Source organism: Folsomia candida, unplaced genomic scaffold, assembly GCF_002217175.1.
Source record: "Folsomia candida strain VU population unplaced genomic scaffold, ASM221717v1 Fcan01_Sc002, whole genome shotgun sequence".
Taxonomy (NCBI): Eukaryota; Metazoa; Arthropoda; class Collembola; order Entomobryomorpha; family Isotomidae; genus Folsomia; species Folsomia candida.
The window spans coordinates 16,069,077-16,086,028 of NW_019091194.1; the positions used below are offsets into that span (position 1 = coordinate 16,069,077).

Here is a 16,952-nt window from a genome sequence, read left to right on the forward strand (position 1 = left end):
GTTAGTTTCAACAGCTTAGAAAGTTTATTGGGCGAAAATACGATACTTATGGATTAATGCACATTTTACATAAATATGATTTGACTTTATTCTACGTATTTTAATATAATCGTACGTAAAGCTAACAACATTTCGTATTATTACGGGTATAGAAAGTAAACTAATAAATAAAACTATATGCGGCGTGTCGTCTCCTGACTGTTCCTTATAATACCCGATATTTGTAAAAGTTGATTAGCGAGGTGGAGATATTCCACCCGAGTAACAAAGTAACAAGATAGACGACAACTAACAAACTCAGGGGATACAAAAATATTCGAGTCGATCGCATGGTCTGTAGGCATGAATATCCCAAAAATGTTATATAATTATAGTAACCCAACGCGATGAGCCACAATGTATTCCCCAAGACCATTGATATGGTCCATTCGTGACTAATAACCGCTAGGAAATAGGAAACATTATAACAATTAAAATTCAATTAAATTATCTGATAACTAAAGATTGAAATTTTTTGTAAAAATTACCGTGGTACAACAATATCATTATGCCATGAAGTAACACTAAAAGTGGGAACAAAGCATTCAAGTGGACATCGAAGCAGTATCCCCACTCCACTTTACTGTCTTCTGGAACTCCTGGTTTCAATAAGTACTTGTTTGAAAGAAACCTAAATAATATAATATTTTCAGTTATATTTTTAACACTTGCCACTGATCTTATTTATTAATATATTAATTTACCAAACTAGCGAAGCTATTGCAATTCCCACCATTATGCAGTCCACGATTACAATATACGCAAACAAACGGACAAATTCAAGGAATGTCAGTCTCAAAACTAGTGCGAATCCAGCTGACGACACTACAAGGAACATGTTTCCACATTATTAATCTCAATTTAAAATTTGTTACCTTCATTCAATATATATATCGTTACCGAGTAAGAATACACCTAGCAAGACTAAAAAGGCAGGATCATCACTATATAACATAAAATTACGCGTTTATATAAATGGTCTATTATTAGGTTATAACATCGAGTTTCGTAACACGACAAAATTTGTGTTCATGTCACTTCAAGTTTAATATGTATGTACGAACAGTAAAAAATCTAACTCACCGAGCGAACTGGGCCTTCGTTTCTACAAAGATAAAAATATGTTCTTAACATTGATGCAATCTTCTCGTGTATTTTCAACGTATTGACATTATTGACAGCTTACGTTTTCGATATTGAAAGTTTCTGTACACTTTTTGCGGTGAAATGAACAAGTACACCATCTGCCACGCAGCAAATTCAAAGTCCATTTGGTGGCATTTGAAGAGCCTTCGGAGATACTTGTATCTTTTGGCCGCAGCACTCATACAGCCGTGTCTGAAAATAATTCATACAGTTTTTACTATGTCTGATGTTATAAATGGATTGATTGATTTCAAAATAATATATTGATCATTGAATATTAACTTATTATTGTACCTATGTGTCGCTGGTGATGGTAAGGAGCCGGGACCGTAGTTTGAAAAACTGATTGGCGATTGAGTTCTACTTGAATTGGACGAATACATGTTTCACACGGCTACCAACTTGTTACACCATTTCAGAATGTTCTTCTGAAATCCTAAAATTGGATGTGCAAACTGGAAATGTAGAACTAATCAAAAACCAACAATTCTAATTTGAGCCAATAACTTGTCTTCCACTTGGTTCTTTCCAACTTGAATTATTATTCTGGTTATATTACTGGAGATTTTAGTCAATAAAGTATTTTTTTACAAACGATGCGAAAATGAATAAAAATCAAAAAATTCTTGACGAGTGACGACTCATACAATAAACTCCAAATGTGGATTTGTAGTTTGGCGGAGTGGATGGCATATCCAGTTGCCCTGCACCAAATACACAAAAATCTGCCAAAAATTGACAGCAACAAACCAAAATACGGTACTTTTGCACACTTTGCAGAAGGAGCTCACGTAAATCATAAATTAATAAACTTCATACATCATACACATTAATTACAATTAGGGTTTGACTTCTTGTTTAGATAGTTAAGAGTACATTAGTTCGAAACATTTAAGAACAGAAAGAAAGGCAAATTCAGGAATATGAAACTGAACGGTGTATTGAATTTAGGAAATATGTTTATTTAAAAAATGACTATCGAACCAATAAAAAGTTACATTTACAAATTTTAAATGGTAAAAGCATCGCTAAACACAAACTATTATTTTTTGTTGAATGAGTAAAATAACCTGCATTTATGTATTTGTTGTTTAAAGTTGGAATCTTGACCAAAGGTAAAAAAATACGGCCGAACTTGAACAGTCACGACGTTGTATGTACTTCCAAATGTCATTCGAAACTCTACGCGTGGATCTATTAAATACTCGGCAGCTTGAGAGGTCCATAAGTTTATAACAGGTTCGGTTTTGCACTTCGTCAACCGACTATTGTTGTACGCAGTAGCAATGGAAGACGAAGACGACCTAATTTATGAGTGTTAAAGTCATAGTTCGACAGGGAGGAAACCCAAACATTTTTGTCAAGAAGAAAAATGATATAATTTTAAATTCAGGCGTATCAAGCTCAATTATATACAACGAAAATGTTTAGTCGCCAAAAAGCCCAGACAGATGTGAAAAAGTCGACCGTCAAATTCCTTGACGGAAAGAAAGACGTTCAAACAAGGCTTAAACATCTGAAGCTGATTTTGGGTAGGTAGCACATTTTAGTTAAGTTTGTTATTCATTTCATTCATATAAAGAACACAAATATTCTTATGTTTTAGAATCTGTGGACATTAGCGAAGCCAAAGCATTATTTGCCACCAACTATTCACACATATACCACTTGGTGTACGAGGGCATTGTTTGTGCGGAAAGTTCCCTTAAGGTTAAAGGAGGTACGAAACTACCAGATTCTTGTAGTATTATGATTAGTATGATTCAACTATTTATCACTCAGTAACATCATTTACCTTATGAAGATTGGATATTTACGCACGCGAGATTCATTTAGTTCATTAGTTGACGAAAGTACTTTTGACTATTATATTAATGCTTCATTAATATTTTTCAAAATTCTCATTTTCTTATTGATTTGGTCTGCGTGGTTATGGTCTTACGGTGATGGTGTCATGGTGTAGAGTTTGTGGATTGACATTCCTCGTTTACAGGTTTTCTGTCTCCCTCTTCCCTGTCTTTCACATTATCTGAAAATCTACCATTTTATCTTGGTGAGTGCCGTTAGTATGCTGTAAAGCTATGTAGATAATAGAGGAATGAAGCTAGGATGTAATATTGCATAATTACTGAACTAAACGTCTATCATAATTTGCACGGTAATAAATAATTTAGCGACGTTGCTTCTACGCGTGTCACCTTGGCCAAATCACCCAATAAACAAACCCTGCATGATTTTCCATTTTACGTGACGCTGCATTTTTAGTGGTATTAAATGCATAATCGTGCATATAATAATAACCATCCTTTTATGTATCTTTTAAATATTTAGGAGGTAGTCGGTCTTTGCTTTTGTATACCTTCTTTTCTTCTTATTATTATATGAATGTGAATATTATGGTGCTACAATATATTTGTAAATAATGATTTTTATTGCCATAAAACATGCATTTAAAATATACCAATGTTTTAGTTCATCGAGCACAGCGAGAAGAGCTGGAAAGTGTGTTGCAGCTATTGGAAAGAATTATAATGCTCCTGCCCGACCTACTCCACTGTCGCTGGCAATTACATTCGATTTCTAGATTAATGGCCAAACTAAATCATCCAGCAAATTCGATGGCACTGCGAAAACAAGCTATTAGGTAGTGATAATTTATATGTTTGACCCTTATGATCGCTATGCTTAGCATATCTAACCCTATCTTAATATATAATTATGTCAAAAAAGGTTGTTCATCATGTACTACCAGTGCCTTGGAACTGCAGGTTAGTATGTGAATGTGCAACCACTGGAGGCATTTTTGTTTACACATAATGGACCTCATCATTTGTTCAATTTTGTGAATAGGTCCAGCGTATGTCCATACCATGTTTGCTTCTCTTGTTCCTGGGTAATTAATTATAACTTTATGAAATGTTCTACATGAAAATACACAAGACAGCAGTCATCAATATTAGTCGCGGTTATTGTACCATTAATCTTTTTAACTCGAAGCTTACCTGGTGCTGAATCATGGCCGCCACCAAGCGATCCTTCGTTTGAAGCGTCTCCTTATGAAATAACGCCCGTGTTACCAGCCAGTTCTGGGGACCGGCAATTGCTGCCTGAAGATCCAACATCATATTTTCTTGAACTACTTTTAGACTGCATGGTGTCTCAAGCTCCAAAAATTCATTGGAACGATGGAAGCCAGATGTGGTCGAGAAGCATTGAATTTTTATACGAGAAATTTAAGGTATTTGTGTTTTTTGTAAATTTGTGAATAACGTTTTACTTGAAAGTTTTTTTGTTAATAGGAGCTTTATTTGCCAAGAATCTTTAGTGATTTTAACGTCACGACAGACATTTACAAACCATCCTTAGGTACGTTAAACTTAAATATTTAACTTAACTGTATCTTTACTTGTGCTTTTCCGATGCAGTCGTTAATTATAAATATATACACATATTTCGTGCGTAGATCTACCTGAACCGAGAAAAAGTGCCGATCTCTCAAACAATGTCATAACAGCATGCCAGGTTGTATTCGTAAAATGGATAGGTATGATGGATATGTATTTTTTCGTTTTTACCTGGGGACAAAAATAATTTAAACATAATTTAAACATCATCTTACCGATAGCCAACTATGCTCATTCAGTCTACCGATCTATGGAATCTTCAATTCCGGGACAAATGGCATCGTAAGCATTTGTTATTTTGCAGATTTTGCAAATATTAAAATAATCTTGAAATAAAACAGGTGGAGTTCACAAAATGCTCATTCTCATCATGATGATCCGAAAATATCAACACCGCCGTCCTCTTTGGGTGACAGAGATTCCATCGCCTCATATTCCAGCATCAATAAGTAAGGGTTTTATTCGTTTGCAGTTTTTATTTAATTAAAAAACTGCAATTTTGTAAGTTATTAAATATTCTCAGCGACGTGGACGCAAATGTGATAGCAAAGGACGTTATTCTGGGAAGCAGATCCAATATTAATTTCCTTCATGAAGTGTTCAGACGAGCCTTGCTGATGAATTTTGTCCACACTGTTGCTATTCGAAGAGTAATTTGTGTTTACAAAGACTGGATACAAATGAACGTACGATCACCCAATGGGATAATTGCTTAAATTTATAACATTAAAAATATAGTTATTTATACATATTTAACTGATTTGCATTATGCACAGGTACCTGAATTGCCTGTATTTATGTTGGAACCTGAGGAAGGAGATTCAGAAGCCGTAGTTGCTGGAAACCTAGATTCTCCCAAAAATAGATTACGCACAGATTCATATTACGGTGCCGTTGGGATCAACGCAAATAACAATCGAGAAGAGTATTTATCACATCTAAGATCTGGTGCTCAAAAAGTTCTTCAAGTCTTCTTTTGTAATTCAGCCTCAGTATTTTTACTTTTTCAAATCCCCAAACATGGTAAGTAACAATAATACTGCAAGTGTACTCATTTCGTAATTTACATGTTTCTAAATGATGCATCTAATAATTTTTGAATGGATAGAAGCAGCAATGGCATTTTTGGAGGAACAAGTTGATATTTGCAAACGAGTCTTAAACATATATCGCTACGCCGTAATGAATACCCGAATGAATTGTGACACATGGTACAGTTGTTATTTGTCTAAAGATAACTAACTAACGGTTTGCTCAATAAATTGTTTCATGCTTACAGGGAACAACTTTTAGTAGTTCTGTTACATGTTACTTCAAAAGTGTTAGATACGAAGCAATCTCATTTTGGAGTAAAAAATCCAGACTCTCTTGGTTCCAAATTAGCTTCGGCTTTATTCCAAACACTAATCGTAAGGTAAGCAAGTAGACCGTTCTGTGATATATCTACTTAAGAGCTTAATACTGCATGCTGTATTTATTCAAGGAAAGGTTAATGTTGCATAATTGTTTATTGCATATAGTTGGGTAAAAGCAAGTTTGAACGTACCTTTGTCGACTGAATTATGGAACAGACTTCATCAGGTTTTATCTCAACTTACATTTTGTGACGATTTAGTTACTGAGTGGTCGGTAAGTCTCGAAATTCAAAAGCATTTGAAGGGATCATTATATATAATCTATAATATAATTAATCTTCCTGTCATTGTTATCTTGTAGAAAACAATGGAAACTTTAACGAGGGTGCTGTCCCGCCACGTATACAACCTGGATTTGGCCAACCTTCCACTGGACCGAGTTTCTGACCGCAGAAATAAAAAGAAGCACGGTGCCTTAGCAAATAATCAACCGATAGTTTCCGTTACTAGTGAGCACGAGGCAAAGAGAATAATTTCTGATGCTCCAGATGGTAAGTGTGTGAAAAACCGGAAACTATGTGTAATATATAGTTAATTGGCTCTGATTTCTTTTCAATGGTATATTCCATTGGCAATTAAATGTGTCTACAAATGTGTGCATTTATTTTCCTAGGTAAACGAGATAGATATCCAAGTACTGGGACTGGGTCGGACAGGAAATCTTTAGTTTATTCAGCCACGGCAACAACCACTCCTACTACAAAACGAAAACTGAAGAGAAGTTTAAGTGATGGAAATCTTGCTACACCGAGAAAAGTTGAAAACGAAACTTCTACGGATGGAGATTTTCATTCACATTCACTTGTAATTTCGTCCAATCGAGAACATGAAACACCAGAGAATTATATTTCCTCATCACCAGAAGTTACACGACAGAGAAAGAAATCGCATTCGATGGATTCACTAAGGACGCTTAAGATTGCGTCACACTTTGGACATATAGGACAACCAGGCTGTCTGAATTCCGATTGGGCGGAAATATCTTCCTCGACCACAAGCTTGGAAAATGCTTCAACCATTCATATCGACGATTCTGGTAGCATTGGTGAGCTAGCATAATAACTTGAAAACAAATAATACACATCAATACGCATTTAATACATTGTTCTTCTTGTGCTTGTATTTAGATTGTCACGGTGGACAAGCTAAACACGAAGTAAAGGGTGTTATATCTGGTGGTACGGTGAAAGGTTGGCTGCCAAGCGTAGCCGCTATTTTATGGAGACGTATGCTTGGGATTCTAGGGAATGTTAATGAATTTACAAGTCCCAAAACCCACGCTCACTTTTTTCAAGTCTTAACGGAAATATGGGGGACTTTGTACAAGGTTTTTCACTATCTATATCTATCCATCTTATGACATAATTGTATGATTTTTTGTTTGGTGTTCTATCTAGTTGCGTTTGAATCAAGGAGTTAGTTTGGACAATTTGTCTACCCCTCCGCCATCCGAACTGTGTCCCCCATTAACTTGTTTTTCTTCCTGGTGTTTGCAGGTTGACACATTTCCTAATCTGAATTGAATTCAAATTCAAACTTGTACTCAAAAATTGAAATATAATTAAACAATCTACGATTATTTTCAGGCTCTTGATTTAACGGACGATTATTATCGCGGAAAAGTACTTGCATGTGCCTTGTTGTGTGATGCTACTATTGCGAATCAGGATATTCCTCTTTCTCAAGAGTACCTAACTAAATTCTATTCTGCGATTCATAAAACTATAATTGCCAACCAACCTGTAAGCCATGAAATTATTACTTTTAGATACTTCTAATTTAAGGCGGAATTGATTTAACTTTATATTTTTGCAGGAAATGGTGAATGAAATTGTCAAAAGATGTGGATATAAACTTGTTTCTAAAATGCTTCCCGGTTATTCCTTGTTGTTACTCGATCTAAGCCAAGCTGCGCATTCTATCTTAACCTCCGATGATTTGAAAAAAGTATGCGTGTCCAACTTTCATGACGATATATATTGTCTGTTGTTAATGATGTCTGTTTTAAAGGCACCAAGAGTAGCTGCTGCCTCAGTCCTTGGTTCAGTATTAACGGTTGCCGATGTATGTAAGGAGCTGCCCATTTTAAAACCGAATTCTAAGCAATTTCAACCCGTTACCTCTCATGCTACCAACGTAAGCAATAAATAGTTGATCTACCCATGCACATATATATCCATGTGCTACTGTTGTTATAAATGTAATAACTTATCATTATTGCCACTATCAGAACGTCGTTTTGTCATGTCTATTGCAATTTTCAAAAAGCGAACAAACTTCACAAGCTAGGTGAGGCTAATATTAAATACATTAATTATAGTTTAATTTTTACACAAAGTTTTTGTTTGCGTAAGTATTCTGCAATTCAAGGATTATACCAAAAAAATATGTATAGAAGCTGCCAATTGTCTATTTTAGTTACTCTAAAATGCATCATGATTTCCACAAATTATAATGCGTTTTTGTTATACATTTTATTTTCAGAGCTATTTGCCTACAATCCCTAACAATCTACTTGTGCAAAGAGTTAACCAATATTCGCTACATTGGATTTAGACAGTCTGAAAAGGATCGAATTTCTACAGTTAACACAATTATTTCTGTCCTGTTGGCTTCGGTGAAGGTGAGTAGCACGTCATAAAAGTTTATCCTTGTCTAATAAACAGTGAAACGTATTTTGACAATAATAATAATTGATAACTAGGTGGCAAATAGAAGTGTTGCTTTAGTCGCATCCGATCTGTTGCTCTTGCTTTCGGATTTTGCATCAGAGATTTGTGTTAATTTTTTGCCAATGATTGAACAAATAATTCAGGTAATTAAAACCATATGGATCTAGATAATATCGCATAAGAATCTTATATTTTACAGTTATACAGTAGCAGTAAGTAATGTATTTTTTGCAGGGTTTAAAATGGAGTCTTCAACAAGCATTGCCATTAAAGAATTCATCTTGGAAAACTGGAAAGCCTGTGGAAACTGAGAAACGGCTTTTAATTTCACTCATCACAACAATTGGGGAATGGTGCATGAAGCTTCCTTTAAATGTCTTACTAACTCCGCTGGAACATAATAAGCCAATTCTAATTTCGTCTGTATTTGAGGCAAGGGCAAATAATTTCAAGCTTTATGCATGCGGCAAAAGAAAATAGGTTTAACGTAAATATTTTAAATAGGTGTTGCATATGGCTGCCAAAGGGTTTCAAATCCCTAGTACATGTGACGGAAGCCTTCATATTTTGGAAGATTTTGATCCAAGCATCCCATTTGATGACTTGCAGGTAACAGTATTGCATACATTATTAAATGCGCATGTTGAGCTAATTTATTTATTGAATGGAATAATTTGAATTTGTACTTTACTCGGTTTATCAGATCACCAGTGGTTCTGTTTCAAATCTCAAAGCCGGTGGCGATAAAGAATCATTTTTGACTAAATCAGATGGATTGCATTCTCCTTCTCAAGATTTAGAAACTGTGAAACTTGCGGCACGAACTGTATGGACATATATATAGATGCTTTCCTGATGAAACTTTCTTTATCACTATCAATTCATGAATTTATTTATGATCGTAGGTAATATCGCATCTTCTAACGCAACTGGGTCATTTTCCAATGGCGAACGGGTCCTCCAAGTGTGGCTCTGTTGTGTCAGAAAATGACGATTTGCCTGGTTTGAATTCAGAATTGGATGAGCTGAGTACTTATATTTTCTCTCTCCCAAATGTTCAGGTAAATCTGTAGATTATAATTACAAGTTAGTAGCAACTAGTAGGAAGTTACCAAGTTAATTTTGTTTATTGTTCATTCAGATGTTTGCTCTGAACGAAAATACATTATTGTCAATTGTCGAGCTTCCAGAAGACCTTTCTTCGTCAGGTACAAGAGTTTCCTCTGGCTTTGTGACTTCATTGTCACAAGTTCGAATCATTATGCGTGACCTGAGTGGCAAAGGTACCTGGGATGCCGCCCAGCTTTATTCACCAAACCCACACGATGATCACCAACAGCATGGTACATATATATAATATCAGATTATTGCATGCATTCCTTATTTGAATAAATCATTAATATTTACATGTATTACATAATAGATTTTCTATATGTTTACTTACACGTTTGTTGTAGATCCAAGTCTTGTATCTAGAACTACACCTAACCAATCGGAGGAATTATTTTATTTGTCAACAATCACTGGAAATTTTTTACCTCAGCTGGGTCCGCGGCTAACAGTGAGAAGAAGAGGAGTTGGAGTTCTCCCAACGGTTGCAAACTCTGCAGACGATCTAGACAACCTTGATGATGTAAGGGATTTTGTAGCGTTCAAAAGATTTTTATTTTTATACAATGCAATGGTACATCAGGTTAACAATTGTGTACTAAATATTATACCGCCATAGCTTTTGAGTTACATTGGGCACACAAGTGAAGAAGTGCTTCAAAAAGTTGGGGAACCATTAAATGTTCCGTGGAAACCCCCTTCAGCTATTACTCAGGAAAATGAAGACGATGTTGTTGCAGCCGTTGTAAACCAAAGGAATGCAGAACTAGAATTTCTCATGAAGTTTGACATGGACTTGACGTGCGTTGTTTTTTTAAACAGATTCGTACATATTATACATCTGCACATGCATGAAGACATATGAAATTCAATTTTTGTTATTCCATCCATAGAATGAAGGCTCGTCCGGTTTCATACTCTCAGCCTGAAACAGACTTTAACAGCGAACAAGGAGATTTGCCTTCTTTAACAAGAAGTGTGACAAATATCGGATCTAGCTTTATGTTAAGCCGGAGGTATGCAACCAGTTTCTAGTATTCGAATATTATTATCAGTCAAGAGAACTCGCGAGTTTATTAATATTAAAAAACTGCTTCGGTCTAAACTCCGTATCATGTTACTTGATTTCATCACATGGAGTAAGTTAGCCGAATGAGCCGAATCATTTTATTATTTAACACAAGTTATTTTTATTTTGGCGTAAAAATCATACTAAAATGATTAATTCAAACGCCAAAATAAAAATAAATGTTGTCAAATAATAAAATTATTCGGCTCGTTCGGCTAACTTACTCAAGGCGGGGAACTCAAGTAACTTGAAACGGAGTTTAGAGCGTAAGAGGCGGACAAGAATGAGTATTTCTTTTGACTAACTGTTTCTTTCCAGGTTCTTTAGTCAGTTGGGGCTGATGGGATGGGATAAACGAGACACCATTGACGGTACGAACAGTATACCTGCAATTTATTTTATTTCTTAAATCACACTTATCTATTTATTTAATTTTACCAGTTCTGAACAAAGATGAAAGACTATTGCGTGAACTAAAGCATTTAGACTCTCAGGTTAAATGTTTGGTTTGGTTAATTTCTAGATATTTCAAAGATTACTCATTATTAATATTTCTAATATTTGGATATATGTTTGGGTTTTAGAAATGCAGAGAAACTCACAAAATAGCCGTCATTTATGTCGCAGAAGGGCAAGAAGACAAACAGTCAATATTATCAAATACCGGTGGCAGTGAAGTTTATGAAGATTTTGTGGCCGGTACGATATTTTAAATGTCATAGATCATTAATTATCAACGAATCTAAAAGATGAGTCAAATGATGTGTTTTTAGGACTTGGTTGGGAAATTGATCTTGAGACTCATACTGGATTTATGGGTGGACTTCAAAGAAATAAAAGTACTGGTCTCACTGCACCTTACTTTGCAACCTCATTCACTGAGGTTATTTTCCACGTTGCCACAAGAATGCCTTCTACCACAGAAGACTGTCTACTACAAAAAGTGCTTTGACAAAAATTAATCATTATTTGTGATCAGAGATGATTAATATAATTCCATTCTTAGACGAGACATCTCGGGAATGATGAGATACACATAGGTACGTATTTCAAATGCAGTTAGAAAATATGGAGGAAATCGGTATGATTTCATATTATGAACTCTTGTATAATTAGACTAACGACTAACAACAGCACCGAATAAGCAAAACTTGATTACCGTTGATTAATATTTTATTTACTTTCGCAAAAATTTTCAGACCCATTTAAAACAACTAAGTTTTCAAAAACATTGTACAATTTTAATCATATGACATACAATTTTTTTTGTTCTCATGATTTTTTCTAGAGCTATACGATGAAAATGGGACACGACATTTTGAACATTCAATTTTTAATTCATGCAATTTTTCGTGTCTCAGTTTCGATTGTACGGAGTTAGTAACTACATTACAGATTTTACAAGAATTATCGCAGTCGGGATGAGCATAACTTACATGTCTCGCTAATGTATGGTTATCGTATTCAACTCCACAAATGAGACACTCATGTTTATTGACTTTTACGGTTGTAGAACGTCTTTGGGGGGTTACATTTAATGCGTCAAATGTGGTACAGAATTCAGTTATAGATTGTCTAGTGCATTTTAAATCATGGTCTGGGTACATTGCACTAAAATGCATATTAACTGTATCGAATAGACTATTTAAATTCGCATCGAAATTTATGTTAAAACTGTCGCAGTTAACGTACCTTTTCATTAGTATTTCAAAATCTAAGTGTTCCCAGTACCGTGCATGATAATTGGTCGAAGAATTATTAGCTGCAGTATACAGAGGAAGGTATTTGGCAGGATCGTGTATGTTTTGGTATTGCCATAATTTTGACATAAAGTGGGACAAAGCTTCTACAGCATGACATGAACTATTAATTGGACTATTATGTCTTTCCTGGAACGTAATATCGAACAGTAATATGAACTCTACTTGTGGGTCTGTAGCATATTTGTAGGTGTAGACACCAGGTTTCCCATCAACTGGTATGTAAGTTGGACACACTTTGTAACTTTGATCCATGACGGTTGATACCCTTAATGATACGATGGGTTTTGTCACACACCAGAATTGGCATCTGTATCCTCGTCGTACTTGACACATAGCATTATGTTCGTTGATAATGTCTTCTTTGGTTTTCGTTGGTAAAGTGTAGGGGAGTATTTGTTTGGCTTCCTTTGGGAGATCGGAATTTTTGAGGGGGCGACGAGGAACGTTGGTGAGTTCGTCAAGACCATTGCGACGGTGACTGAGTGATGCCGGACTTGTTACGCTTGACTCGTTCTGCGTTTCGCCATATATTTTCAACCGAGGGGTGACATTAGTCAAATGTGAGTCCTGTCAATAAAACACGACTTCATAAATACGACCACCTCTATTCAAATTTTTAAAAATTACTCCCTCACCTTGAGTTTCATATTCGCCCGAAAGATTGAATGGTTGATGTGACCTCCTCCATTGAATCGGAGTGCGGGTGCGATCACGGCAGAAGTGTCGCCTTTCGCCTTCGCCTCGGCTAATTTTTCTTCCGCCACGTTCAGATTGGTCACATAGGTCGCGTGATGCTTGGCATGATGGAGTTTCATAATGTCGCCGGAAATGGTGGGTTCGAGAGCGCCATAATCGTAGGGGAGGTCAGGCAGAGTATGCTTACTCCTTCGGGTGGTCGAAACAGGTGATGATGATGTCGACAAGGCTCCTCCTCCTCCTCCTCCCCCTCCCCCGGTGAGAAATGTTCTGATGAAGAATTACACATTAAGATCAAATATAATTAATTTTGTTCATTTCATCAATCACAAATTTTTAATAACTTCTTGATTTAAGAATCTGTTTCAAGTTGAAGACGAGATTACTTAATCTTTTCGAGTTAATTTACCTGACTGGAGACGAAATGCACCTCAGCATCTTGTCTTCTTCTTGATAACCTGAGAAGAGAAAATTTTGGCCATTGTCGCCCATGGGATCGCGCTGGCTTTTCTTAGTCGTTTTGGTTGAGGAACTAATAGTTGAGCTGTGTTTATTTTCAATCTCTATGAGACCTACTCTACAATATCTTTCGTGATTGTAATATAAGTCATCCCAACTACACCGTTTTTCTTGGCACCCATTTTTCGAGTTTTTACACTCGTACATTTCAGTCAGAAAAATATATAATTTTTTTCGACTTCTCACCACCACGTATTTGTTACGACTGCTCCGGTAAAAGCCCAGGTTGTTGGCGGGATGTGTGTTCGCTGAAATTGGGGTAATACAATCGAGGGTGGACATAACGTAACATACGAGGAATTTCGTGAGATTACGGGGAGTTAATTAAACCTTTATTTTATTGGTTTATCTAGTTTGGTCTGAACATTCGAGGGACTACAGAAGAGATATTATACCAACAGAATTTTGTGATGTTTTGATAGGTAAATACTACTACTCGGGATAAGAATATATATCTATCTATCTCTCTTTATTTATTCATGATAAAAATTAATTTATTTACAGTTATTTACCCATTAAAATTTGGATTGTTCAGAATTCAAATCTCTAGAAAAGCCGAGGTACGTAATAGTAATTTACTACATATATGTAATGCTCTTTGGTATGAAGATGCACCATAAAAAACCTACAAGAACACTTTTGCTAGGTCCCATATTTCGGCCCTTTATACAATGAAGCTGTAGTTGAACGTGACGTCTTAGCGTTATTGGTTCGCGCGACAGCTATAAATGCTTCTCGTGCAAAGGTAATAATGAATTGATATATGGGCGAGGGTATAAATGGTATAATATCAAAACTAAGGATCTAATATTTTTTCTCGTACAAAGCAATCGTCCCTGGAATTATTTGAGCATCAGTAAGCGTAAATTATATTTAACTTCATAACCATATACAAAGGTAGTATATTTGCCTAATTTATTTAATTTATGTTCAAAGTTTTGAGGTACGAGCAAAGGCTTTAGCGAAAATTATCAAAAACCACAAGTGTCGGTCAACGTTCGAACAATTCGCATCAAGCGTATTTTGCCCAGTTTTGCCACCTCCCACATTTTCATCTGGAGTTTCAAATAGAGCTTCAGGTTAGCCAGTCATAAGTATTATCTCTTGGTAATTAAGGTCACTGTATGATTAGTATTACAATATCATTTGGTTTAATTAACAGTTGCAAGTTTCTCAGCCTCTTCTCGAGTCTCGGGAAATTCAGCTACTACACTAACAGCAAACTCGAGTTCCTCCTCTAACCAGTTATCAACTGCTTTATTAGACTCAACAATTCCTATTTCAAGCAGACGAACGTATGACATTCCATTTACTCCACCGGGTAAGATTAACCTTCAGTTCCAAATGACCCGTATTTCATCACTTTAGAATCACAGATATTGCAGTCATTAGGCCAATGTACGCGGCCGTAAATGACATATCGGGTAGGAATTTATAATGCAATGTAATTGGGAGCTTTAACAGCTTTCCCTTTCAGGAAGGAGACGAATTTTACAAAAAAGGATGCAAAAGTACAAAACATTAGAATCAAAAACGACTTACAAAACAAATTATAAACACCTCTGTTTATTCTAGTCATGTTTTATACATAAAATACTGAACTTTGATAGTATTAATTATCATGTTGTATCTAGAAGGTATATACTTATTGTGTATATGTTGTTTTCTGCTTACATGTTTTGCCTCTGTGTTGCTCTTGGGCCAACTTCGCCAATGCTATCCTTTGAACAAAAATCAATAATGTGGCGCTACGCTTCCGGCTCGTGTTATAGAAATAAGATCTGGGAGATCTAGTGGATTTGGTGGGGAATCGTCTCCATCTTCCATTCCAGAGTCCCCCATCCCACCAATACCTCCTAAAAAGTTATCAATTAGGCTGGGGTCAGCTTTAAGTAAACCTAAACTTCACACCCCGCCTGGCAGTCCGGTGCCTCCGTCAAAACCTCCTGGAACCACAAATTCTTCAGGACGTAATAATTAAAATACGAAATATATTATATCCAGCCAAAGACAATTTTGTATATTAGATTAGTAGCATTTTGTGGTAGACTAAACATGTATTCGTTGATGTATTATTTGACAAGGGACTTTCCAGTTTTTGACGTATGTTTTTTGTCTCAGTTTTAAATTATCATGAAACCGGTGTCGGGTTGTTATACTTTATATTACCGTTTGAGCTGTTAAAAGACTTGTAGTCTTTCATAATGTAAAACATATTTACACAAAGTGAAACAATTGGTTTACTAAGTATGGTACTGGACTTTCGTATTTTTATCAATAAGTAGTGATATGTGATATCATAAAGTACAATGCTATTATATTATTATGCAACATCCTATATAATTGGTGCTTAGTGCTTTTCAAGCATTTCAAAGCTCCGTTGTTTCCAACTTTGTTGGAATTATTTCATTGGCCTGCGCGAAAAAGTTTTGACGGTTTACTCAGATATTTTCAAAACCATCCAGTGGATTGTGCAATATTATGTAAAATGGGTGAGTGTGGTGTGGCTTACAACGCATCTTCCTCCACCACAAAGGTGGAGGAAAGAAGATGCCATTAACAATGGAGCAATATTAGTACCGAAATAATGACAGTGTGGTCGTCATGAGCTATTATACACTACGAAAGTGTTCATGTTTTGTGAAAACTTTAATATGCATAAAACGTGCTTTTTAAAACTATGCAACATTCCATCCAACTATTTATTAAGTAATTGTGTTTTTTATTTGTGTTAAGAGTATTGCCCATGTTTAAAATCATTTAAGTCTGCCTTTCACCTTAAAGTTTACTTTGTACTCTAAACATGTCATTATTTGTTCTAGTTTTGTACCCGTGAAGTATTGTATTGTAACTATAATGCATCTCTGTTTTTAAGTACTGTTCATGTACACATGCACATGATGCAAACGAAAAAGTACACAACGCACAATAATAAATCAAAACTTTGTATCTTTCAAAATCTGAATGAGAAAGAAATCTCAACTAATTTCATATAATTTTACATTCATTCTTAAGAAATATATGACTAAACGTCTGACTTTAGTCTTCATGACTTGAGTATATTACATGACATAATGATTTCCAAGTTTCTGGTAAGAAATTTTTCCAGATTCCATGGT

The 16,952-nt window shown here is 35.5% G+C and overlaps 3 protein-coding genes across 6 annotated transcripts; 1 reads left to right on the top strand and 2 right to left on the bottom strand.

The window, feature by feature from the left end:
* Position 1: 1 nt before the first annotated feature.
* On the bottom strand, positions 2 to 1,807 carry LOC110842778 (protein unc-50 homolog). The gene is made up of 7 exons (XM_022088577.2): positions 1,480 to 1,807; positions 1,226 to 1,377; positions 1,123 to 1,144; positions 940 to 983; positions 744 to 864; positions 528 to 670; positions 2 to 444 (listed from the first exon to the last, which is right to left on the bottom strand). The coding sequence occupies exons 1-7, from the start codon at positions 1,566 to 1,568 to the stop codon at positions 206 to 208; spliced, it is 810 nt and encodes a 269-aa protein (XP_021944269.1). The 5' UTR covers positions 1,569 to 1,807; the 3' UTR covers positions 2 to 205.
* A 150-nt stretch (positions 1,808 to 1,957) lies between these two features.
* On the top strand, positions 1,958 to 16,798 carry LOC110843522 (ral GTPase-activating protein subunit alpha-1). 4 transcript variants are annotated; one of them, XM_035848456.1, is made up of 47 exons: positions 1,959 to 2,201; positions 2,283 to 2,717; positions 2,792 to 2,905; positions 3,179 to 3,238; positions 3,658 to 3,829; positions 3,916 to 3,953; positions 4,036 to 4,078; positions 4,183 to 4,423; positions 4,485 to 4,551; positions 4,649 to 4,729; positions 4,811 to 4,871; positions 4,931 to 5,038; positions 5,113 to 5,275; positions 5,366 to 5,612; positions 5,698 to 5,800; positions 5,869 to 6,003; positions 6,110 to 6,218; positions 6,306 to 6,495; positions 6,618 to 7,049; positions 7,132 to 7,331; positions 7,402 to 7,500; positions 7,591 to 7,746; positions 7,820 to 7,951; positions 8,015 to 8,140; positions 8,235 to 8,293; positions 8,489 to 8,627; positions 8,709 to 8,819; positions 8,911 to 9,108; positions 9,181 to 9,285; positions 9,380 to 9,502; positions 9,582 to 9,737; positions 9,818 to 10,019; positions 10,134 to 10,309; positions 10,406 to 10,587; positions 10,680 to 10,802; positions 11,174 to 11,226; positions 11,297 to 11,349; positions 11,440 to 11,554; positions 11,629 to 11,798; positions 11,862 to 11,895; positions 14,187 to 14,255; positions 14,338 to 14,393; positions 14,480 to 14,578; positions 14,661 to 14,689; positions 14,770 to 14,912; positions 14,996 to 15,154; positions 15,606 to 16,798. In XM_035848456.1, exons 2-47 carry the CDS (start codon positions 2,609 to 2,611, stop codon positions 15,812 to 15,814), a joined length of 5,949 nt encoding a protein of 1,982 aa, XP_035704349.1. In that variant the 5' UTR covers positions 1,959 to 2,201; positions 2,283 to 2,608; the 3' UTR covers positions 15,815 to 16,798. The 4 variants fall into 4 exon arrangements, with proteins under 4 accessions (XP_035704351.1, XP_035704349.1, XP_035704350.1 ...); XM_035848457.1 differs by lacking the exon at positions 15,606 to 16,798 and adding an exon at positions 15,311 to 15,599; XM_022089488.2 differs by lacking the exon at positions 3,179 to 3,238.
* LOC110842779 lies at positions 12,060 to 14,130 on the bottom strand. Its single transcript, XM_022088578.2, has 3 exons — positions 13,724 to 14,130; positions 13,254 to 13,584; positions 12,060 to 13,185 (listed from the first exon to the last, which is right to left on the bottom strand). Exons 1-3 carry the CDS (start codon positions 14,113 to 14,115, stop codon positions 12,097 to 12,099), a joined length of 1,812 nt encoding a protein of 603 aa, XP_021944270.2. The 5' UTR covers positions 14,116 to 14,130; the 3' UTR covers positions 12,060 to 12,096.
* Positions 16,799 to 16,952: the final 154 nt, after the last annotated feature.